This window comes from Mercenaria mercenaria, chromosome 11 (assembly GCF_021730395.1).
Source record: "Mercenaria mercenaria strain notata chromosome 11, MADL_Memer_1, whole genome shotgun sequence".
Lineage (NCBI taxonomy): Eukaryota > Metazoa > Mollusca > Bivalvia > Venerida > Veneridae > Mercenaria > Mercenaria mercenaria.
Genome location: NC_069371.1, coordinates 75871324 through 75898047, shown reverse-complemented (window position 1 = coordinate 75898047; position 26724 = coordinate 75871324). Strand labels below are relative to the sequence as shown.

General features: G+C 35.7%; 1 protein-coding gene across 8 annotated transcripts in view; it reads right to left on the bottom strand.

Annotated features, from left to right (window-relative positions):
• Positions 1–15135: 15135 nt before the first annotated feature.
• Positions 15136–26724, bottom strand: part of LOC123532094 (uncharacterized) — an 84586-nt gene continuing 72997 nt past the window's right edge. For all 8 annotated transcript variants that reach the window (XM_053517775.1, XM_053517774.1, XM_053517777.1 and 5 more), the window contains 6 exons: positions 22916–23000; positions 21862–21933; positions 20821–20919; positions 19959–20117; positions 18900–18995; positions 15136–16731 (listed from right to left, as the gene is read on the bottom strand). In XM_053517775.1, the coding sequence (XP_053373750.1) occupies positions 16330–16731; positions 18900–18995; positions 19959–20117; positions 20821–20919; positions 21862–21933; positions 22916–23000 (913 nt within the window). In that variant the 3' untranslated portion in view covers positions 15136–16329. The remainder of the gene's footprint in view (positions 16732–18899; positions 18996–19958; positions 20118–20820; positions 20920–21861; positions 21934–22915; positions 23001–26724) is intronic.

The following is a 26724-nucleotide window of genomic DNA, read 5'->3' as shown; positions in this document are numbered from 1 at the left end:
GGAGGATTCGTCCCAGAAACGGTGGATAAATATGGCCGGCTGACTATATTACGGTAAGCTATGGCCAATGTGATAATTGTCTAACATTACATAATATATCGTTTCTTTACGTGTTTTTAAACGTTATGCACATATTTTTGTATAGAGGCAACCATATTACAAATGTGATATCCAATTCAGTTTATGCTAATTCATTTCAGGACGATTGTGAAACAATTTAATCATTGCCTCAATCCAGGTTCGATCCATCACTATAATAGAATGGGAGACTCTTTAAGCACCAGACAAGGGAACTGCTGGTACCAATTTTCACGTATTTGGTATGACGCGGCAAGGGATCGAACCCACTACCTCCAGACCTCGAAGTGTTATTTATAATTTGCGATAATTTGAAGAGTGGTAAGCATCGCTGCTTTCCAAAAACAATAACGAAAATCTACCCTGTTTTCTTGTTTTATCTGATCATGACGAATAAATAAGAAGGTACGTGGCGAAGCATTGGTGATTGTGATCTGTATTGCGGTCTTACTAACGACGTAACATACACTCGAACAATTTGACTAAAGTACTCAATCTTCGTTAATGTGATAACTGACGGCTGCCCATTCAAATTCATATTCTTTGGCAATCGGAATTCCAACTGTCGCTATTTTTTTTCCCACCAACCTACCCTTTTGTATTTGAACCAGAGATATCAGTCATTTTAGTCAAAGTTTTCTGCCCGTTTCGTTCGCAAAACTTTAAAACAGTAGTATTTATAATTACTGATCTCGTTGGAGCAGACACAGTCAAACCAAAAGCTATCCACTTGGTCAAATCACTTTTTCCTTTAAAAAAAAAGTACAAATTCGAAAGATGACATTGTCTCAAATATTCAGGCTCAATATGTCAAATATAAGTCAGATTGCACCAGTTTAGGTATATTAGCCAAAGAATATTCAGAAGGATTGTATACCCGAGCCCTCTAGAAACTCCGCCCCCTTACCCAAATCCTGGCCCGCAACGATGGAACTTATGTCCAAACGATCTGCTATACTGTCGTGCCATGTCGATGACATGCCGTCGCCTGGTATGTTAAAGTAAGTGTACTGCCAATTATTGCTCCAAACTGTTTGAATCATATAAAGGCATATTGCATGATAGATGTGAATCTGCACTTAAGCAGTGCAGCCAGATTATCTATCCGGATACAAAGTATATCTTAAACGTCTTGCTCAGAATAACATGCACAATACATGGTTCAAATACATAGTGATGACAGGCGATGGCATTTGTACCCAAGTGGGAGAATCTTCTCAAACAACTTGCTGAGCGCCCACATTTCATATATATATAGCAAGTTGTTTGAGAAGATTCTAGCACTACCCCTGAACTATATCCGTAAGATATACTGGCTATGATTATTTGCCTATCTTTGTCCTGAAAAACTTAAGCTCGAGAACAGTTTTGAAAAGTTGCTTGTTTGTTTTAGGTTTTCTCAGGGGATTTGTTCTATTGCTTCAGTCAGCCAACACATATTTATGGTATGCAATTTATAAGTTTCTGTAAACCAACTAGACAGCTTCCTCACTTAAAGAATTCAACATCGCCACAAGAATTTTGATCCAACAGCGTTGTGGGGAAAGTGAGTCGATCATCTGCGACATTTGAAATCAGACATTTTACGCGCATATGTACAGCTATTGCTTTATCCATGTCATGTTTAAAATATTGGCAACTTAAATGAAACATCTTTTTAATTAAAAACTGCTCAATGGCGATAGTTTGTTAAAATCGAAAATGTTTAACGTAAACGTTCTCTAACGTTTTTGAGATTTTTATGACGCAATCATTATGATTAAGGCGGGATCAGCCGCATCTGAGAAATATTTGAAATTTTGTAATTTTCATGACTCTGTTGGTTTCTTTGACAAACCTAGTTCAAGTCCTAATCTGATAAGTTCTGAATCTCAGATATAGATCTACGTCAAATTGCACGAAATGCAAATTTTCTTGGGGGAGCCAACTTACACGCACTTACAAGTCGGTGGGTCTCCTCCGAGGCCCGCACCTAATCTGCTCGTCCTTTCACGGCTTGTAGTTGCATCCTATTCCAGAAAATTCTGGCAACGCCCATGATATTATAATTAACTATGTATGTTTTCTATATAATATTATTTTGAAATGGAGCAAAACACGAATCTAAAAACAATATACGTACAATTATATTAAGTATATATGAAGTATGCGTGAAACATAATTAAAACGTAAAAAAACGTAATAGTCGGAGACAATAATAATAAAATTCTAAAATGGCACGTGCGTGAGTTGGGTCAATAACCATATACTATTAGTTAGACAAGCACCGACACCATTTCGATGAAAGTACATTTCTTGGCGAGTCAACATCTCCTTATGTTTCTACTTCATCCATGGCTAGGCATCACAAGAACATGGAAGCACCTCTTTTCTGACATTTTCCTTACATATTCTTGAACTTTTACTATTGTCCATGAAATACATATTTTCTGCCTGCATTTATTATGTTATTGCTGTTGATTTGCTTTGTTTGATACCTTTAACAAGAAAAAAAAACTTTTAGCATAGCAAGCTTTATTTCATGCCATTAGCTTAAAACTACTTTTATCTTGTACTGTTTCACCAACATACTGCTAAAATGAATTATCGTGTAATTGACCTGTATTGACAATCGGTTATTTGCACGTGCAATTACCACAGTGTATAGACTCTCTGTACGCCCGACCGGAAGTCGCCAAAAACTAGGCGTTCAGAAATCAAAACACAAATTTTTGCTGTCGCGGATGGCTTGGATTTTCGTTGTTTATTTCGTTAATATCGCATAAAGTAAGTGTATTTTTCATCTACATATTGTTTAAGAGCTACTGTTTACGTAGATACCAAACACGCCTATTAAAACTCTTAATATACTACATTTCAAGTCAAATCACGTGTGGGTATTTGTTCGATTTTGTAATAAAACTATCAATTCTTTGAAATACATGTATATTGAGCTTTTGCAAAGAATTGAAACCTTTGCTACTTCGTAGATAAATATCTTACGCATCAATAAATACTAGCATGGCTCTATGGTAACGAATACGTTTTCAGGAAAATGTGTTTTTCTGAGACATATATGCCGATTACACTGTCCCACTAGTCGATACATTACTGGCCCACTAATCGCTATTTCTAAAATCCGGACTAAACGCTTAGTCGAAAAACTGAACGCCTATTCAAAACTTCTTTTCATTCATATATTTCCATAATTTGACTTTGTTTTATGACAACCGACAGTTAAAAAGTAATAGTTATAATTTCTTTCGTTTTCGTAACAGTCACTGACCAGTTTATATGTTATTACTGCAGTTTCGAATCCACTTTTCGTAAAGGTTAGTGTTTATTAGTAAGTAATTATCAAATTAATTAGTCTAGCACGGCTCAGTCGCAGTAAATGCGTACTAATAAACTCTAACCTGCATTGTGTTTGAAATTATTTTTTTGTAATAATGACTAGATTCTTTACACTAACGCATCATTCATATAATCGTTAAGTGGCCCAACTCAGTGCTTGATCCATTTCCGGCATCTCAGAGACTTGTTCGGACTTTATGACGTGGACTTTATCATAATTCACAGAAGAAACAGCTGCCGTCGGCGCGGCTATTTGTAATTTCGGTTTATTTTAATATCCGGCTCCAAATAACCGCTGATATCAGTCAAAATCAAGCAGATCGAAGCTAGTATCCAATTTTTTTTCGTTTGCATTAAAAATTATTTCAGTAATCGCTACAGAACAAGCGGGAAATGACCTGGCTCCTATATAGAGCGGATATAATTTGACCAACATGTTATGGGACTTGGTGCTATCAACTAGTTTTATAACCCCAAAGGCACTTGTGAAATTTCAATTCAATAACTGTATTAGTTTTGGAGATAGTAACTTGCATGTAAAACTTTAACCAGAATTTGTTAAATCCTAAAGGGGGCATAATTTGCCCAAAATACACGCCAGAGTTATGGGACTTGACCCAGTGAGGTTGGTAATTGATCTAGAAAAAGAAAAAAATAAGTTTCAAAGCTATATGCCTTGAAATGATAGCTGTATGTACTTGCATGCAAAAACTTAACCAATGTGTGACGCCGACGCCGACGCCGACGCCAGGGTGAGTAGAATAGCTGACTATTCTTCGAATAGTCGAGCTGAAAAGGCTTTGTTTGCACAATGTTTATGTGAAGTTACAGTAAGATATAAGCAAAAGTTAAAAAAAAGATGTGACAGAAAAAAAGGCTGCCAAAAAACTTAACTTTAACCAAAGCCGGGGCTAGTAGAAAAGCACCGCTATTCCCCGAATAATCGAGCTAAAATACAAAGAAAAAAAACAAAAACAGTGTCCTGTCAAGCTGAGCGGAATAAATACATATTTTTCTCGTATGTTAACGGAAACTCGTATACAGATTCTATTTCCTGTCCAAGACAAGGACATCGTTGGTGAAACAGACTAGTAAATACTGTTTCACTGTCACAAGTAAAATACAATACAAAACTGCTATTTATAAATTCAGTAAGTACAGTGTATAGAGCATACAAGCCCAAACACTTCGTCATTTCGTTATTGAATAGGCGTACAGTGTTTTGGCGAATAGTGGGACAGTTTTTCTATAAAGATTTGCGACTAGGCGTTCAGTGTATAATTCATATGCATGTTGAATTTAACAATATTTAAACTATTCAGGATTGTAAATTCATATTTGTAGGTATAAACTCATTTGCATGAATTTATAATTTAACATTCAGAAGCGGTTCTGACACGTATTTCACTCGCAGTTCCTAAATAATGGGCATTTTAGCATGAATACATCGTCTTTTGCTTCGACCTTCTAGGTTTTGAATGAAAATACGTTTTAATTTCATGTGTTAATGTCTGTTAAACAGCAGTTTGTTGTAGAGACATTTATCATACATTGAAAAATATATACAACAAGAATATTTATTTCAAATAGCCACAGAAAAACATAAAAATACTCACTACCGACAGCTTCCAAAAATTTGAAAAACCAAAGTGAACGCCTAGTTATTGGCGACTTCCGTTTGGGCGTACAGAGAATCTATACACTTTGATTACGTTATCAATATAGGGTTTCGCCATCATAGTCTCTGAATGTTCGTGTAGCTCATAACAGTATTTTGCTGTCTGTTCATGCCCAAATAACATATGGAGAAAATATACCGGAACGGAAATTTCCGAATGCCAATTTTTAAAGTTAATAGCTACAAAAATGCATCCAAATATCTGAATATTTTAAATCAGGGCAATTGACAAAGTGTCGGAACCAAATCATTCCAGATGATACCATATTGGATGGTAATTTAACAATGCATATCTATGCACTTTTCAGCCTATGTCTAATTTATGTTTATGAATAAAACTAACAAATTCCTTTACTTTGATTTTGTATCTTTTGACAATAGTAGAATGAAAATTACAGATTTGCAAGTATTTTTGTATCTGCTTCAATATTCCTCGTCATCATTCACATATGAATTGTCACAAGTTGTTGGACGGCCCCGTCACGTGATTTTCATATCAAATTAAAAACAATTAATTAAAAATACGAAGTAACGGTTCCAATCGGATATGCTTGATAATGACTGCATATTATGGTAGTAAGTCAATGCTTATCAGATATGTGTGATTGGGGTGGTAAGTAAATCTATTGTTGTTCTTATCACTCCCTCATACGTCCAGGAATTGTGACTGGATATAACGAGCTGTTCTTACTGTTCTCGAAAGCTCAATTTTCTGTGTTTGTATTATTCTATGCAAAATATTAAATTCAAAATGAAATTTCTACGGTGGTCGCATGTTGTAAATCAGTTACGGATTGCGACTCGCAATAAAATTTGTGAACGGCTGTAATTGACTTAAATAAAAAGTGGGAGACTTTCAGATTTTATTTACTTCACAACAGCGGGTGTAAAGTGCTGTGTGGCGGCAGTAAAAAGTCACACTGACTTCATCTTAGTGGTGTTATATTTTCTGGTCCTTCGGGATCATTGATTTCAACTCATTTAGATTTGAAGATTGAATACTGCTTAAGCCGGTGCTAGGGAGCGTGAGCAGTGATGTATTTTTCATTACTGCTCATGAACAGGCTCTATCAAACCGAGTCTGCAATTTTCACTGTTTGCCTTCTTCTCGGTGCTTCCAAAGGATCTACTTTTCAGATTTTATAGTTACATAAAACAAGTACTGGAATTTAGATGTATCTTTCTCGGCGGGTATTTTATCTGTACTGTTTTATTCATCTATTCAGTAAGGTTTCAACTTTGTATTGTTCTGCAGATGGAATTGTGGTTGGTGGGCATGCGCTCACACTTATGCAGATGTAGCGTTCCGCAATAAACGGAAATAATGTGTTGTTTTGTTTTTGCACGATTTTGATTTACAGTACTTTAAAAGTCTCTATGTACATAAACCAACTACTAGAACATCGGAAATACCTTTCGCTAGGGGTATTTATGTTTGCTGATAGGTCCACCTTTTCCTTTTTCGTAACAAGGTTTTTTTTTTATTTCTCTTTAAATATCAGACAAATCGTTGATATTATATATCAATCTAAAGAACTCATAGGGAGTCGGTAATAGGAACGTTTCTAAATTTTCAAAATACCTTGATTAGTTTTAAATGTTTTGTCAAATATTACAACTTTAATGCGGTAATTTTCATTGTAAGTACAATGTAGCAGCCATTTTGAAACCATTTTTGAAATTAAATTTTGACTTTAATTTTGAATGGATTGTTGTAAAATCTTTCAGGATAACAACGGATAAAAACAAAACAAATGTAATGCCATTATAAATCCGAAAACAAAGGTTCTGCCATGTGCATACATATGTACTATTATAAAATTCAACGAGTTCTCGTTTTAGGAATTCGAGAAGAAGTCGACGATTCCACAAAGGTTTCCAATGCATTTCCTGAACCCATACGCAACCTCCGTGGCTTTGGGGACTTCCAGGCGTCAATCGAGAGGCCGGACAAAGTTATACGAGTACGGAAGGCAGCATAAAGAATTAACCTTTGGTTTTGGAAGAAGTTGCCCGAGAACTTTTGCTTTCTAAAATGATCATAGATTGTGAATTTATTAAACTGTTCGACGGAATATTTCTTCAAATATAAGTATTTATGAATTGATATTTGTCCTTGTTATTATTTTTATCTGAACTAAACGCATCGAAAAGAATAAACGTGATTTCGTTAATCCTAGCGATGAATAAATATTTGTTTGTTTGTATTTGGTTTAACGCCGTTTCTCAACAGTATTTCAGTTATGTACCGGCGGGCAGTTAACCTAACCTATGTTCCTGGATCCTGTACCAGTACATATATGTTCTCCGCAAGTAACTATCAACTTCCCCACATGAATCAGCGGTGCAGGATGAATGATTTCAGGCACAAAGTCTTTTATCAAATCGTCACGGAGAACATACGGCCCACCCGGGGATCGAACTCGCGACCCCGCGGTCCGCAGCTTTGCGCTCTACTTGTTGAGCTAAGCGGGCGGGTAATGAATAAAACGATTAGGTAAAAACCTAAAATAGCACGTTATAGCACGACCCGATTTTTTTCGAATAAATAATAAAGGCTGTAAATTGTATGTTATTATGCAACAATTCATTTTATGACGTCACACTACGTCATTACGTCAGAGCATCAAATCATCAAAGATGTAGATAATCATCCCTCATACCGTGTTTGAATCGAAAAAAAACATGTCTCAAACAGCGATTTGTTGTTGAATAAATTCTTGTTTGTGTCGTTTAGACTGCTCCCTCGTGTTACTATTTTTTTATCTAAACTCCAAATAATAACTTTATTCCCTTGACAATTCACTGTTTCGGTCATACTATTTCTTAATTTGATAACATTATATTTTGCATGTCTGGTCCATTGTCAGGCGAAGAAAGCTTATTACAATACATTTCATGAGATTTAAGAAGTTTCCCTTACAACATACGATTATGAGGGCCTGGTCAGTCTGACGCATCACCAGAACATGGTTACAATTCTTCACTTGGGAGAATTTGATGTAGAAATCCGGGTAGATAATTCAATTGTAACCTAATAGTTTGCTACACAAAACTCATGTATTGCTCGATAAATACTTTTTAGTGGAGGTAGGTATTATTTGTTTATATCTCTGCGAAATTTAGACAGAATTGAATAAAATTTGGGCACAATGTTTAATGACTATCTTATTATAATTTAACATATCAACAAAATACTCAATTAGCCGTAACACTTGCATTAAGGTCAAGAAGGCGTAATACAGCGTCATCTAGAGAAACGTCAACATTACGCTTGACGACGCAACTTCTTTGCGTTCTAAGCGTTGACGGTAAACAGATTTCATTTCGCATCAATTGTTCGTCATATTTAAACAATAAAATATCTACTTGTAGTTCATTATAGGAGTGGATATAACTACTGCCTACTTTAAATATATTTTCTGATATATTCTTTTAAGCAAAACTAGAGTGAACGCCTTGAAGCAAACAAAAAATAATATCTATTTATGATTAGAGTAAAAATATGGCTAAGATTTTGTCAGCATTTGACCGTATTCATATTTAAACACTCGGATATAAACTTCCTCCGTTTTTATCAGTATGTGTTGTTTTTGTTTTTTTCAAATTTGAATAACGTGAATATTATAGCTGTATATAGCCGCACAATTTTCGACTTAAGCTTGAAACAAAACCGGGTGATATGAATAAACTGAAATACAAAATATGAAAGATCGGTGCCTTTTCCAAATTAAGAACACGGGTCCCCCGAAACATACCCGCTCAGTGTCTGTTTCAAGACGGCACTATCAAAAAAATTATATTGTGGTGTAATTGTCCAGAATTACATTTCTTATCGTTTCTGTACTTGATTATCAAATCCAAACGCACATATTTTGAAACAGAGGCAACCGTTTTGAAAATATGATATCTAGAGATTAGTATAATTCGGTTAAAACTGTTTTATTTAAGGCCGACTGTGAAACAATTTCATCACTCTCGGCACCTCATTTCTGGTATAATCCATCGCCATAAGGGTATGAGAGAAGAGGCCAGTTTCCCTTTTAATGTTGAGCGTCAGGCGAGGGAACTACTAGTACCAATATTTACATAATTGGTACGACGCGGCTAGGAATTGAAACCACTACCTCCCCCGCACGAAGCGTTATTTGTATTTTGCGATAATCTTAAGAGTGATACAAAGACAAAGACGGAATTCTACTGTGTTTTAATCTGTTTATGATTTAAGGCCATGGGGTGAGATCTTAAGCACTAAGAACTCGAAAGGGAGATGGCGTAGCATTAGAGATTGTGAATGTGGATTGGACTCTTTCTAACGATATAGACAGAAATCCAAACACAGTATCACCATGCAAGACGTCCTCAAGTTCCATTGAATATTATTATTTTAATCAATTATACATGTTTTCCATACCATATCACTTTGAAAAAAGCACGAAACACACAACTATATATGTAGTATGCGTGAAGCATAATTAAAACGGAACAGTCGAGAACAATATCAATTTAATTTTAAAATGGCACCTGCGTGGGTCATTTAATAGTATTGACAATAGTTTTAACAAAGGACCGGTTTCGTATAATAGCCAAGGTACATTTTCAGAATTATTTAGAAAGATATATTAAAAGGGCATTTGTATTCAACATTTATAGAACTAAGGATTCCTAAGCTTGAATCGATCTTACAGGCTCCAAATAGACAACCGATCCTACGGACGAGTAATTGTTGTGTAAAATATATGAATCCTTGAATTAATTTTCCAAGCTCCATATAGATGGTGGGGTCTAAATTTTACCTGAGCTATGGAAAGTCAGACACCCCCTTCCCCACACACACAAAGCACTCGCTTCGTTTCGATGAGATAGACTTTTGGGCTTGGCAACATAAGAACATGAAAACAATTTTTGTTAGATTGTTAGTGACATTTCTTTATAAATAGTTGAACTTTTGCTGTTGTCCATGAAAATCTTGCATCTTATTGCGTTCAAGTAAGTTTTTTTTTTTTTTTTCTTTTTTTTGTTGTTGTTGATTTGTTTTTGTTTGTACCTTTTATATGCATAAAATGATTTGTTTAGCATAACGTGTCATCAGCTTAAAACTATTCTTAGCTTCTATCGTTACAACAATTTACCACTTGAATAAATTAATGTAATGACCCTGCAATAACAAATGGTAATTTGCACGTTCGATTGTGTTCTTGTTATTGAGTTTCGGCATTCTTCGGACATTCGTGTAGCTCATATGAGAACATACATGCCTTTCCGTTTATGCCGTAATCACCTACGGAAAATGAGTGATGAATAAATAAAACAAAATAGTTGGGGGCAATAATAATTAAATTTTAAAACGGCATCTGTGTGGGTCGTTCAATACTTTTGATAATAGCTTTAACATAAGTACTTACCTCTTCGATAAAATTATATTTCTTTACCGGTATACATATCCTTATATTTCTGCTTCCTCTGTGGCCGGGCAACATAAGAACATGAAAACAATTTTTTGTTAGATTGTTAGTGACATTTCCTTTGTAAATAGTTGAACTTTTGCTGTTGTCCATGAAAACCTTGCATCTTATGGCCTTCAAGTAAGTTTGTTTTATTGTTGATTTGTTTTTGTTTGTACCTTTTATATGCATAAAATGATTTGTTTAGCATAACGTGTCATCAGCTTAAAACTATTCTTAGCTTCTATCGTTACAACAATTTACCACTTGAATAAATTAATGTAATGACCCTGCAATAACAAATGGTAATTTGCACGTTCGACTGCGTTCTTGTTATTGAGTTTTGGAATACTTCGGACATTCGTGTAGCTCATATGAGAACATACATGGCGTTCCGTTCATGTCGTAATCACCTACGGACAATGAGTTTGCAAGATTATAAGCTAACAAACATGCATCAAAATATTTGAACATTTTTTAACCAATATAAACCATTCAAAATATTTGTTTTAACCAATATAAACCATTCGGTACAGGGGCCAAATATCGATTAAATGATTCTAGATAGGAGGGTAATTTAATTCTGCATAGTCTTTACAAGTATCAACCGAAGTCTTTCAAACATTTATTCATGAAACTATCATTTATTAATTACAGTTTTTATCTTTTTAAAAAGTCTACAAACCGCAAGTATATTGATATCTATATGTTAATATTTCTCGACATCTTTCACAAATTGTCACAACGTATTGAACGCCCCTTAAAGTAATTTTCACATCCATATACATGTAATAACAATTAACTGAATATATGAATCATTTCAAAAGTTACAATCGAATAAGACACAAGTCTACAGTTTTGCTGTACAACAAAGAATATGAAGCTCTGCGCTGTATTGTTGATATGTTTGATTGTGACTGTATGTTGTGGTGGTAAGTCAATTCTTATCAGATATGTTTGATTGTGACTACCGTTATATGCTGTGGTGGTAAGTCAATTCTTATCAGATATGTTTGATTGTGACTATATGTTGTGGTGGTAAGTCAATTCTTATCAGATATGTTTGATTGTGGCTGTATATTGTGGTGGTAAGTCAATTCTTATCAGATATGTTTGATTGTGACTACCGTTATATGCTGTGGTGGTAAGTCAATTCTTATCAGATATGTTTGATTGTGACTATATGCTGTGGTGGTAAATCAATTCTTATCAGATATGTTTGATTGTGACTATATGCTGTGGTGGTAAGTCAATTCTTATCTGATATGTTTGATTTTGGCTGAATGTTGTGGTGGTAAGTCAATTCTTATCAGATATGTTTGATTTTGGCTGAATGTTGTGGTGGTAAGTCAATTCTTATCTGATATGTTTGATTTTGGCTGTATATTGTTGTGGTAAGTCAATTCTTATCTGATATGTTTGATTTTGGCTGAATGTTGTGGTGGTAAGTCAATTCTTATCAGATATGTTTGATTTTGGCTGAATGTTGTGGTGGTAAGTCAATTCTTATCTGATATGTTTGATTTTGGCTGTATATTGTGGTGGTAAGTCAATTCTTATCAAATATGTTTGATTTTGGCGTGTTGTGGTGGTAACTCCATTTATAGCAGTTCTCAACGAACATGTCTTCTTGTGTGTTCATAGAGTGATGTAAGACAATTTAAAACGGTTCCAATCGGATATGTTTGATAATGGCTGCATATTGTGGTAGTAAGTCAAGGCTTATCAGATATGTTTTGATTCTGACTGCATGTTGTGGTGGTAGATAAATCTATAGTTGTTCTTAGCGGTCTCTGATACACGTTATTGCCACATAATTGTGATTGGATATAACGAGCTGTTCTTACAGTAACAGTGTTGTCGGAAACTCAATTTTCTGTGTTTGTATTGTTCTACGTAAAATATAAATTTCAAAAAGAAATATCTACGGTGGTCCTATCTTGTAAATCAGTTACGGATTCAGCCACTCGCAATAAACTTTGTGAACGACTGTAATTGACTTAAACAAAAATGTGAGAGACTTTTAGTTACATAAAACAAGTATTGGAATTTAGATGTCCCTTTCTCGGCGGTATTTTTTCTGTACTGTTTATCCATCTTTTCTTTAAATTGTTTTGCAAATGGGATTAAGTTTGGCTGGCGTGCTGTCACATTTATCCTGATGTAACGTTCCGCAATAAACTGAAGAAATAGTTTTTGAACGACTGTAATTTACTTTAAAAAGTCTCACTGTACATAAAACAAGTAACAGAGCTTCGGAAATGCCTTTTTTTGAAGAATATCTATCTCTTCTGTTGGGTCCACCATTTTCGTTTCCGCAACAAGTGTTTTTTTTCTGATTTCTCTTCAAATGTAAGACAAAACAGTTCATATTATTTATTCAAACGGAGTCAGTAATAGCAACGTTTTTAAATTTTCAAAATATTTTGATTAGTTTTTAATCTTTTGTCTAAAATAAAGATTTTTATGCGTTATTTTTTATTGTAAATATTAGACATTTTGAAGCCCTTTTACTTGATTTATTGAATAGATTGTTATAATTTGTCAGGATAAGAACGGATACAACGAAACAAATGTAAAGCCATCGTCTATTCGAAATGCTCCATCATGTGCATACGTCATACATGTGTATTGTTTATATAAAATTAACGTGTTCTCTTTTTAGGAATTCAAATGGAATGGAATGGAAATGGTTATATCAAGTCTCCACGGGTATTTCCGGGACTCAAAGTTATCGGCGATCGCGCTAACACCAAATCTCCCCGGGGTCTGCCAAGACTCCAAGGTACCGATATTTATAGCAAGTTCCGCAGACCCCAACGCAGCGTCGGTGACCTTGACTTTCTCCATGGAACTCCAGGACATCCAGGCCTCAACCAAGTAGCAGACAATGGACGTGATGTGAATTAACGTTACAAGAATGTTTTGGGTGCGAGTTGCTAAAAATTTTGCTTCCTAAAATGATCGTTAAATTTTTTAATTGTTATTTTGAGTTCTTTTGTTAAATATTCCAATGGTACATTTGTTCAAATATAAGTATGCATGATTGATATTTGTCCTTGATATGATTTTTTATCTGAACTAAACGAAGAATTAACTGAACAAGCTGTCAAGAAAAATGTTGTTCCTTGTACTTCAAAGATAAAAACACATTTTAAACTTAGTTCGCATGTTGACCCCTATCGGGAAGAAAGTTATTACAATACAGTAAAATTAAACTTTCTAAATACCATGACATTAGAGCAGAAAAACCAAAAACATTTCTATTAAGACATGGAAGATATCCTATTCTTCTTTAAAACAATGTATGTTCGAAAAATGAATACGATCTGTCAAAAAAAAGCTTTTAATAACGAAAATCACTTGTATTCCAATTTAAGCAACAAAAAACTTTGCATAACAGCTTCCATTCCAAATTATTAGAAATTACTTGACTTTGCAAATAAATTAAGTTTGAATAAAAACTTGATCAACAATAGACTATAACTAAAATAAATTGGGCTAAGTATATTTTGCCATTAAGTACTTGAATTTGACTAATTATTGTTGTATATTAGTAAACCATTATAAACCAGGAACATATAAGTCAAGTAATCATATTGCAGTTTACATCTTGAACGAAAATTTATATTATCTTCTGTAAAGTATGGATTATACACACACGCAGATCTTTTATGTCGAGTACTTATACGAAAAAATTTATCAGTCTAAATTAAGAAAACACTGCGAAAAGAAAGTAGATCATGTCGTAAATATATTTTCAGAAATATCATGAACACCAAATTTTACTGATAGCGCATGTCCTAAGTTTCCAAAACAAACTCTGTTATGCTCTTATTTCATTATAAAAGTCCAAAACAATCCAATGAAAAAAAACGGGAAACAAATCTGTAGGGCAAATCATAACTGAGAACTATTTCAATCCGTCAGTTTGTGAAACTACATTTTTTCGCGCCTTTTTACTATCTTGTGGCTGTTTAACTAAGTGTCTATTGATCTTCGTTTTTGAAAGCGTCTTAAAAGTTATCGGTGTGATTCTGTGGATTGAACATTAGCTATGTGGAAGCAAACTCCTACACAGTGATCTCCCTTGCCGCTACGCTCTCATTGGGAGATGACTGCGTAGGAGTTTGATGTGGACGGCTCCGGCTTTGCTTTCCGGTATCTCAATTCTATCTACTTTCCTAATTATGTTTTGAGATAATAATTGAGCCGTGCCATGGGAAAACCAACATAGTGGGTTTGCGACCAGCATGGATCCAGACCAGTCTGCGCATCCGCGCAATCTAATCAGGATCTATGCTGTTCGCTTTTAAAGCCTACTGCAATTAGAGAAACTGTTAGCGAACAGCATGCATCCTGACCAGACTGCGCGGACGCGCAGGCTGGTCTGGATCCATGCTGGTCGCAAAGCCACTATGTTGGTTTTCTCATGGCACGGCTCAATTATGTCGTATTCGTTTGGGTACACGAGTCTCAAAGTGAGAAAAAAAGCAACCGGACGTTTTTGTTTTCAGACACTGGCAGGTATCCGAGTAAAACTCGTGCTTTCTGCAGACCAGTCGGGCGGATGATCTTTTGATAAATGACGTGAACAGTATATCAAATATAAATTTATTTTACAAAATTTACTTTACACATAATAGAAGAAATAAACATATATTAATTCATTTGAATAAAGACGTTAATTACAATATACTAAGTAATCGTTTAACATGAAAATTATACTTTGAAAATAACAAAAGATATGTATTCCACTTTTCCACCTTAAACATAATAAACATTGCTTCAGATAGCATGCCCCTTTATTCTGTGAAACACTTCATGTTGTGAACACTAACATTTAAGGCGGTATCTCAGGATTTAAAAAGGATTTACACGGAAAAGATGAGATCACAAAGAAAAAATACATACTCAAGGACAATAAGAACAAAAACAAGGAGGCAATAGGAACAGCTACGATCCTAGAATGCATCATCGCATCCCATCCCCTATCCCCCATCCCCTACCCAACCCCATCGACACACACACAAAATAATATAAAAAAAGAACGAAACTAAACTCCACGTGCATGTTTTTTTTTTTTTAAAGACTTATCAATCAAAAAAATCCACTTACTTCGATTCAACATGGATGATTAATAAATAGGGCTGTGACAACATATTTGGGTTGCTGTATTTGACTCGGGCTGGAGTCATACAAGGTCCGAAAGCACACCTCTGACCCATCGGTTGTTAATATAACCATTTTATTACAAACATTCGTCTATTTTTCTTTTTATTTAAACCAAAATGATTACCTCCTCTAAAACAAAGAACTATTCTTTTACCGGGTCACGAAATTAATAAAAAAATGTCCAGGCACATACGTTTATATAATGAGTTAGATTTCCACCTGGTGTAATACGGATGTTGATTTATAATGTATGTACATGATGTATGTGTTCTGTGATCATCAAACGAATTTATGGAGAACGGTCGTAGGTAACGGATATTGTAAGTTATTGAGCTTTGTAAAACTGTTAAATGGCAATAATTTCAATGACAACGAATAAATTGATTTTGGCGTTGCAATACCTCTATCTAAATAACCTATGTTATGAAAATGTAAATACGTTATCAAATCTCAACAACATCGTCTTCTGAAGCGTTATTGTAGGTGCCTATAAATGACAAAACAGAAGAAAATTGGACCACAAACTCCACCCTGTCTGACGCTAGTTTGATTCAAGAACAACCACCAATTACAACACCAGTAACACACTTCAGAGCCGTCTCTTACACCAGTTACATTCGCTCAAGTTTTATCATCAGGTAAAAGTTGTTGTTTAGATGTGTCATGTTCATTAAAGTCGTCCGATACGTTTCTTTTCGAATCATTTAATTCGTCGTGTTCTTTGTTAACAAGTGGCGTGTCTTCTTTTACCTCGCTAGCATCTTTGTCAATATATTCCAATTCAATATGAGCGTTGGTAACAGCATCATTTATATCTGCTTTTATTTCATTGTCAGTTTCGCTCTGTACCTCTCCATTTGTAGTTCCGTTCTGTACGCGAGCAGCAATGCCGTTAACAGGACCAGGAGTTGCTTCACTAGTCTGTTCAGTAGACTTCACACAAGCTTTCATTGACGTTTTTTGGGGTGGATCGTTCTTCACAACGTAGTATCGCAAAAATGATTCTGTTGAACGTTTTCCTTGCTGAAATGAACAATCAAAAGTGGTGAAATTTGACAACAGTGTATTTTCTATACAGCGAACACATTTAGAAGACAAAAATGTCTTTGCTGAGAACAGATTGATGGTCTGTACAGGTTAATTTTCTACGAATTCGTTCTACAAGTGATGGAAAACATCTGTCTTTGTGGAAAGGTGTTCCTTCTTTAAACGTGCCGTTAAAATAGAGTTTATACTGTGTATTATAATCATGTAAGGATTTGTTAACAGTAACCTTTGTGAAGCAAAGGTGGTGCAGCTGTAAATACGAACGATACGATGCATAACAGATTTAATGTTCTTTCTGCATTCGGTTGCATCCTTACCCACATTTGACTTTTTAAATATTTGTACTTCTGCCGATGAGAGGCAAAATCTGATTACGTAGAAGTACTGTTCAAAATGCATGGACTATTTTCACTTTTCAAACTCCTTAATGGTACTCTTCGCTGCGACATTTTTATGGACCAGAATTTTATATACACAAGGATTTCCATAATATTTTTGTAATGGAATTAAAACAATAAAAGGTATCTTCAAAATTCAGGGATTTCATACTTCAAACCCCGAGCACATTAAAATAATAAATGAGCCGTGCCATGAGAAAATCAACATAGTGGGTTTGCGACCAGCATGGATCCATACCAGCCTGCGCATCCGCGCAGTCTGGTTAGGATCCATGCTGTTCGCTAATGGTTTCTCTAATTGCAGTAGGCTTTAAAAGCGAACAGCATGGATCCTGACCAGACTGCGCGGATGCGCAGGCTGGTCTGGATCCATGCTGGTCGCACACCCACTATGTTGGTTTTCTCATGGCACGGCTCAAATAACTCATGAATCAAGCATTTGAAGCAGCATATCCCCAAATGTACATCAAATCATTAAAGTGTTTAACACTCCTTGCAATTGGTATAAAACTCAATCTTATATACACCCTGCTATTTTATTACAAGGAGTAAAGAGCTCTACTACATATTTTACAGATCAAAATAATGTTTGAATTTTAGAACTCACTGAAACAAATTTCTGTAAATTTTTATTTACATTTACCCCGTTACAAAATTGCTATCACATTCAAGAATACCTCCCTGGTTAAGGTTGCTGACTTCGAATCATTGCCCCTCACCTTTCTGGGTTCGGAACTTCGCTTTGAGCGTAAATTCTTTATGTGAGAAGGCATTCTGGGTAACGAAAAGTCAGTGGTTCTACCCAGACGTGACTGAAAGAGGGCACCTCCACCCAAAGGTGGAAAGGTCGCCATATGACCTAAATTGCGTCGGTGTGACTCTATACCCAACAAAAAATAAATGATAAAATAAACAAGAGCTGTCTCCATAGCATGACACATGCCCCCGATGGCACTTTGAATGAATAGTTATGGCCGATGTTAGAGTTTAGGACCTTTGACCTACGGACCTGGGTCTTGCGCGCGACACGTCGTCTTACTGTGCCACACATTCATGCGTAGTTATTTTAAAATCCATGCATGAATGACAAAGATATGGACCGGACATGCCCATCATTGCACTATCATAAAATATGACTTTTAACGTCTAAGTGTGACCTTGACTTTTGAGCTACGGACCTGGGTCTTGCGCGCGACACGTCGTCTTACTGTGGTACACATTCATGCCCAATAATTTTAAAATCCATGCATGAATGACAAAGATATGGACCGGACACGCCCATCAATGCACTATCATGAAATATGACCTTTAACGTCTAAGTGTGACCTTGACCTTTGAGCTACAGACCTGGGTCTTGCGCGCGACACGTCGTCTTACTGTGGTACACATTCATGCCCAATAATTTTAAAATCCATGCATGAATGACAAAGATATGGACCGGACACGCCCATCAATGCACTATCATGAAAAATGACCTTTAACGTCTAAGTGTGACCTTGACCGTTGAGCTACGGACCTGGGTCTTGCGCGCGACACGTCGTCTTACTGTGGTACACATTCATGCCAAGTTATTTGAAAATCCATCCATGGATGACAAAGATATGGACCGGACACGAAAATTGCGGACAGACCGACAGACCGACAGACGGTTCAAAAACTATATGCCTCCCTTCGGGGGCATAAAAATGCCTAATCTTAATCTGTAGACACGCTTTAATTATATTTGTACAGAAATGTTCACCTTACCTCAACTACAAAATCTCTGTCGGCTTGTTCCAGTTTGAAATCAGATGTACCGACATGACCAGTATTAATTCCCACCGTTCGTTCAATGTCTCTTTCCTATTGAAAATAAAATTCAGATCCACATAAGAAGATTGATATAATATATAAAGACGTCAATTTTGTCAACGTATAATGACTTAAAAGAGTCAGTTAATTATGGCAGTAAGGGGCCTCAGGTGCCAATTTCATGAAATCCATCCATTAATTTAGAAGATTTGGAGCGGACACAAATTTAAGCTATTTGAACTTTGATGTCTAAGTGTGTCCTTGACCTTGGACCTATGATCTGGGTTTTGCGCTCTGCACGGTGCCGTTATAAGGTTAACAACAGATGTTGTTTGAAATTTTTTTTTCCCAGCAGTTAAAAAGAAATGAAAGTGACATAACGAGCGGACAGACTAACGGACGGACATGCGTGTCTCCAATAAAGCCCCCATATACTTTGTATCTAAGGAATAAAAATGTACTTATCAAATCAAGAAATGCGCAGAGGAAAGTTTCTTTTCATGTCACTGACCAATTAAATCTCTACTTTCTCTAACTGCTTGACCCCAGGGTCAACATAATTTAAAGTTTCGTTCAGCACACTGCTTACTAATAAGAACCATTTATGCAAATTTATTGAAATATCATCAAAGTGAGCTTCATGACCTCTGATATCATCGTATGACCCCAACATGTATTTGACGTGGCAAAAAGTTAGCTTGTCACAATGTCTCTCTTGGGGAATAAATGAGACCAGAAATTCTGAGACTGTCGAAGGAATTATAAAAGAGATGTCAACTTGTCTAACCAACTTTAGGTCCAATGTTCGAACTTGGTTACTTTTAGCCAATCATTGTAAACGTTTTTTTAAACCATTAAGAGTTGAACATATACAGCAGACATGAAAAGTCAGCCTGACAGACAGACGGACAGGCCGAAATAATGTAATCATTTAATGGTTAAAATACATGGTCCAGGAGCTAAACTCCCAGAAAATTCACATTGCAGGGATAATTAAATTGATCAGAAAGTTACCTCAACATGAATCCTTTTCACGTTTGTAAGCAAGGCTGACTGTAACGTGTCAAAAAATGAGAACAATCCTTTAATCTCTTTTCTCTGGTAACCAAGGAAACGAGCTTGGAGAGAAACACCAGTACGTTCTATGAAATGAACAATTTCGTGGTAGTACACCTGCAAAAGAATATTAAGTTTTATGTGACAAACTGTTGATACTGAAAATTCTCAATGATGATTATCTCAATTGTTACGGAATAAATATTTTATCTGTGCTTTGATCATACCAAGTCTAACATTGCTGAATTACCTCCCTTTACATTTGATCACCGAAAGAAATGGCACTGTCCTGGATCATTTCAATTTGTTCAATATGCCATCGCACAGATAGAAAGTCCTTTGTATGGAATATTATGGACTAATCTGCGTTTTTATTCATTTTCGTTCTAGAAATACGATGCAGAATATTCTACTGTCATTCTATAACTGATATAGCTTCTGGAGCTATAAACATGAAGATCTGAATGCATTCTCTTTTTTGTTATAGCGCAACATACGATATTATCAGACGACTCCTTGTATAAATCGGGTTCCACAGATTATACTATATGCGTTGTCTATATTCAACACATGTTTGAATTAATTTCTGATGTGACAGTCTTTGGTTTGTCAAAAGTCTAAATTATTGCCCCATGTCCCAACTATTAGCTCTCTGTCTTTCTGGCCTCAGGGAATAGTTTTGACTATGACCAGCAAGCATTTATAAGTGTGTAATAAAGACTACACAAAATAATTAAAGGAATATAGTACAGTAACCTTAGGCACAATCATTCGAATTATACATGTATGTTTGGAGACTATTTGAGTGACCTTGACCTACCTCGCCATTACCGTCCTCGTCTAGTGCCGCCATTGCCTCATCCACTGTTACATTCCTACCAAACAACCTCTCTACATAGCGCTTTGGAAACTCTTCCGTCTGTAAGATAAGATATTTTATATAATTTTAAGTTTCAGCCTTGTTTGGGATCAAGGAGTTCTTTGGGATCATGAGATATTAACCCTTACCCTGCTAACTTGTCCACCTTTCAATTTGGACAGTACCATTAACTGTTAAAAGGAGTGCATATCAAAATGTTACTGAATGAATGGCGAACAGTGCAGATCATGATCAGACTGCAAGGATGTGTAGGCTGATCATGATCTGCACTGGTCGCAAAGGCAGAATCAGTCGTGTTCAGCATAATTAGGGTTAAAACAAAACTTTTGCAGAATGTCTGAAAAGCTACGCAATAATTAGTTAACTACTGCTTTACTACCACCTCACCGTAGAATATTCTAACAGAAGATAGCTACATTTAATACACATTTTTACATAACTCTTTTTATAATTTGCCAGTCCATAGTTTGCGTTATTTCCCAGTCTGTCAACGGTTCAACACTAAATTTTGCTTGTCTAAAGTAAAAAAAAAGAGATCAAGTTCACTTCTAATGTCATGTAATAAAACTTTTATTGAATAGTTTTTTGTTCAATACTCAAAGCTAGTTTTTAACTATTGGCCAGCAAATCTTTAAGTAAGTGTATACTATTTTATAATAAACTGTTTATGTTGACAAATCTGGGCTAACATTTATTTCAGCTCGTGCTGTTAAAAGTACAAGTGAGCCGTGCCATGGGAAAACCAACATAGTGGGTTTGCGACCAGCATGGATCCAGACCAGCCTGCGCATCCGCGCAGTCTGGTCAGGCTCCATGCTGTTCGCCTTTAAAGCCCATTGGAGTTGGAGAAACTGTTAGCGAACAGCATGGATCCTGACCAGACTGCGCGGATGCGCAGGCTGGTCTGGATCCATGCTGGTCGCATACCCACTATGTTGGTTTTCCCATGGCATGGCTCAAGTAAAATTCATAAAATCTCACATCATTAAGAGCGTCTTTCAATTCTGCTTTACTAATTTTATCGTCATTGTCTTTGTTATGTTTCTTCAGTACCTACAATGGAACAACAGACATAATTTAATAGAGAATATAACATTTCACAATGAGAAGTATGCTATACTGGAATTAAACAGGTGCATTGAGTAGCCATCTGGGATGAGTCGCTGTCGGTAATCCATATTGGCGACTCTCCAGAAATCTGTTAGTAACGTTAGTGGGAGGATAGTGCAAGATACAAGGGACGCTCTAATTCCAGACACTTCCCTGGTTCTTCTGCGTGCCAGGTGTAAAACACACTTACATGGGACTGGCCAATATACAAATAGTAGTAAATGTCGGTAATTTCCGTACAATAGGCGTTTCGGTATTCTTCGGACAATACTGTAGGTCGTACGAGCACCTGCCGCTTTCCATTCATACTGGAGAATGCCAAACTCGTATTCGGAGATTGAACGGAAATTTCCTGCTGGCATTCCGGGGGAACTACCTCAAAAAAGCACACCGTGGAGGTAAAAAAAGGTCGAGGATTCCAGCCCCACTACGGTCACGACCAGACCTTCTAACTGGACACCAGTACTGGCTTTTCCAGGAAGCGTACTCAAGTGTGATTCAAATAAGTTTCAAGCTTTAGTGATTCTAATTAGCTTCAAGCATTCGTCACAATTGAGCTAAAATACTTTAGTATAAACTAAACTGATAACTTCATGCAAACTGCCTCCTGCCAAATCCTCACAACATATTTGCCTTGTCTGGGGCGCATCCGCGCGCTTTCGATTAATTATCACCAGTTTAATGCCTGTATGTTTGTTATTTCGCCTCAGGTTATGAAGTGTTTTCAAAAAATAAAGCTCTGTATGCCAAGTTCGAGCGACAGGATTGTTAGCTGAGATTCATTTTTTTCTATGTCTATTATTCTATTATTTTTTGTTTATTTTTGTAAATCTTCAGAAAAGAATGTGTGCATGCCGCTTATCTGAAAACACTTCATACATCACTTACGTTTTGCGCAAACTGAAATTAATTATGTTTTGTATACCTTTAGGAACGCGCTGACTGCATGCAGGTTACGTATATGTACTAGTTTGACTTTTTCTTGCAGTTTCTTCTTGCGAATCTTCTCCCTGAAACACAACACACACTCGTGTAAACACAAACCTTTGAGTCCAGTTAAGGGGAACGATTACTTTCCATGTTAACTGCTCACCTAATATTTACAGGTAGTAATATACTATAGAAAAATTCGAACGAAATCAAGTAACTCTTCTACTTTGGAAACTGGTTCACGTATGCCGTCGACAGATCGATAAAACAAAAAGGTACTTGTTTTAATTAACGCAATCGCGTTTACTTTCTCGTTACGACAGCTCTTTTGGGGAAAAATGTTCATTTTACTATACATTTATTCTAAATTTAATTCAGTACCGCCTACAGTTTTGGTCCACCAGATCCGTAACAGAGATATCTACGAAATTTTGGATTTATTTCACAATGTTATATACGTCATTCTTAAGGTATCGATATGTGAAAGTAAGAACGTTTTGAACATTAAATATATTGATTTAAACATATTTTATTCCTTACTTTTTATGACAACATATACAATGTACATATACAGAACATATACAAAACATTCTAAGAAAGGTAAAAGGGTTGGACCACAAGTTCATATAACATTAGTAGTTCGGTTCGTCCCCGAAGGTATATTTAAAGGAAAATTTTATATTATCGATTGCATTGTATTTTTATGAAAAATGACAAAATGTAATTGGAAGAGAACGAAGTTAAGCGAAATGAATAACAACAATGTTGGAGAAGAAACAGAATGACTTTACTGTAGAAATTAAGAGAAAGCGAGATAGATGGAAATATAAGAAGAGGGAGAGTCCAGAGTCTTGAGTCTTGGGTCGTAACTTGGTGAGGTACAACTGCGTTAAGTTTATAATTCGGCAGCAATCAGATATCTTAAAGAAAACGATTTGTATGTTTGATATATTTTTGTACTTCTTAAAATATTAGTGAATTTTCTTCTTCAGTATAATTTTCATCTCCAAACAAAACAGTACGCGTATTCAGTGGATGAAAAATACGTGTGACGTTAAAAAGCAGTATTCTTTGTAAAACATGATGTCTAAATTTAAAGAGAAAATGTTCAGCATCTTCAATATCGTGACCACAATCACATGCAGCATTGTCTCTCAATGATTTCTATATAAATCAACATTTAAATTACTGCATTTATTACGCATTTGAGCATGGAAATCCGAGTACAGCCTTTCGCCGATACAAAAGTATGTGGGTACAAAAGGAGGTTTGTATTTTAGTTAAAGTTTTGATTTAAAAATATGAATTGTGGATGAATCTCTTAAATCGGATTCTAAGTCGCTCCATAAAGAAGAAGCTGTTGGAAGAAACGAGTTAGCAAAAATTTGCGTACGACGAGCAACTGTTATATAATCATTCCTGTTTCTTAGAAGATAGGGCACATCATTGGCAACTGTATCTGGAATAAGATTTAATAGACAGTCCGGTAATGTACGATGTTTGGCTTTATACATGGTAACAAGTTTCTGAATGTTTCGTCTATCGGACAGAGATACCCAGCCAATTTCGTTAAGAAGACGTTCGATAGAAACAGACCTCATAGGACCTGTGACAATACGTGCAGCCTCATATTGGAGTTTTTCAAGAGAATGTTTTTCGTAATCTGCACAGCCATCCCAGACTATTGATGTGTATTCTAGAAAAGGTCTCATGTAGGATATATAAATTTGATTTAACGTATTTCTTTTTAGTTTGAACTTTAATGCTCTCATTGACCCTAGAATTTCTGAGGCAGATGAAAGTATATTATTGACATGATTGTGCCATTTACCATCTGATCTAAAAGTAACTCCTAAATGTTTATGGCTGTCAACATAATCAAGAAGAACATTATCAAAGTAAAGAGAAGGTTTAACTTCAGATCCGAGTGTAAAAAAATACCACTTCTGTTTTGTTCGGATTAAAAGTTAAATTAAATATATCTTAAATAATGTCCTTTTTATGGCCAAAAAATGTAATTTTCCTTGACCAACGAACCAGCCATTAATAAATATAATTTTATGAATGGTAAAATAGCTTAAATCTACAATAGAAAGCATTATCGAAAAGATCAAGATATTTTGAAAAATTAAAAAAATCGAAATACCATCACATGAGTTCTGTAGAGAGATGTATAAATGGAACGATATTGTCATATGTATAGGGTATTCTAAGAAAATCTTTGTTACGGAAAAGTTGGACCTAACAGTAACTGCACTGTGCACAATGTAGCCTTTTGTCTATATATTTAAGATAATATGCCGACACGTTAAACTAGAACCTAAGGTATTATACAAGCTGTATATAAGGTAACAGACTTCTATTTCTTTGTGCATGATTGTGAAATAAAATTGTGTTCCAATACCAGAAAAAAAAGCACACAACTGCATGACATACACGGTGTATTTCCACCAAAAATAAATACAAAGTCGAAGAAAACGTCAACGCAACGTGAACGTTCAATGAACAAGGCCGTCTCTTACTAAAACACTACAGCAGAATGTCTATTGATGTATACATTTTAAAATACTATACAAACAAATTCACAGACAAATACAAATATACAGCCAACGTGGACAAACTAATACAAAACTAAAGGAACAAAAAGGAGCTCCGCCTTCGACCGGTCGGTGGCAAAAATACGACTGATCGTATTCTTCATTATGTCTAAAGTTACAGGACGTGTATGTCGAATGACAGAAGGAATTTTAGCCATGTTGTTTTACTTATATTTTGATCCATAAGGTCTCTGTAAAGTCACAGCATTTATAGGTTTCAGAAATGATAAGGAAAATGTCAGTTACGGGACATTTTCAAGTGAGAAAGGGCAGATAATATTGTCAAAATAAGGGTCAGAGTTATGCAGCCTGGTATAGGCCCTTGTCTCCGAACTTAAGTTTCGAAATAATATCATCAGTTTCAGGGGTTTTCTGGGGAAAATATTCAAAATATGTAGGTGCATATTGTTCCTTCTCAAGGGAAGGAACACTTATGATGAACATGTCACACTTGACTGAACAGGTAATGTATACAAGGGTATCATCAAAGGCATTCGAATTCCAGTAGGGCGCCGCCATCTTGCACTCATGCATATTCATGACTAATAGCCTCTTTGCCAATGTGTGTTTACGCATCTTTAAGTCAATCCTTAGCGAAATACAACTGCGTAATAAAAGACCTTTAAGAAACAATATATAGGTTAAATAATATAACAGCCCCAATGCTCAAGTCGTCCCTACGCCCCTGTAACTCCTAAATCTAACTTGTCATAATGAAGAATAGAGATTATTTAAATGAATATGCATCATTTAAAAATAGACTCCCGCCAAAAAATATCCTCTGCTACTGTTTTGCTTGGTTTTATTCTCAATCTGACTAAAGTACTTGATCTTCTAAACGAAGATCTGAGAACGACCCATTCACATTCGTCTTCTGTATATTTTGGATTTCCATTATTGCTATTTTTATGTTATCCAATCAGACGACTTGTTCGATTGTCAAAGGATAAGAAAAATATGCGGTTATTCCAGGACTCGAACCCGGGACCCCTCGTTTACAAAGCAAGTGGCCTACCGACTGAGCTAACCGGCTATCTGATACATTACGACATAAGAATTGTAAATATCAAAAGTCAATGCTACATGTAGATTTGCAAGATGTTGTAAGCTAGGCTCTGAATGGCTAGCGAAAGAGCCGTCAGAACGAGGCAATGAATAGGTCGTTTTCAGATCCTATGCGTAGCGTAATAGGAGATGTAGATCTACT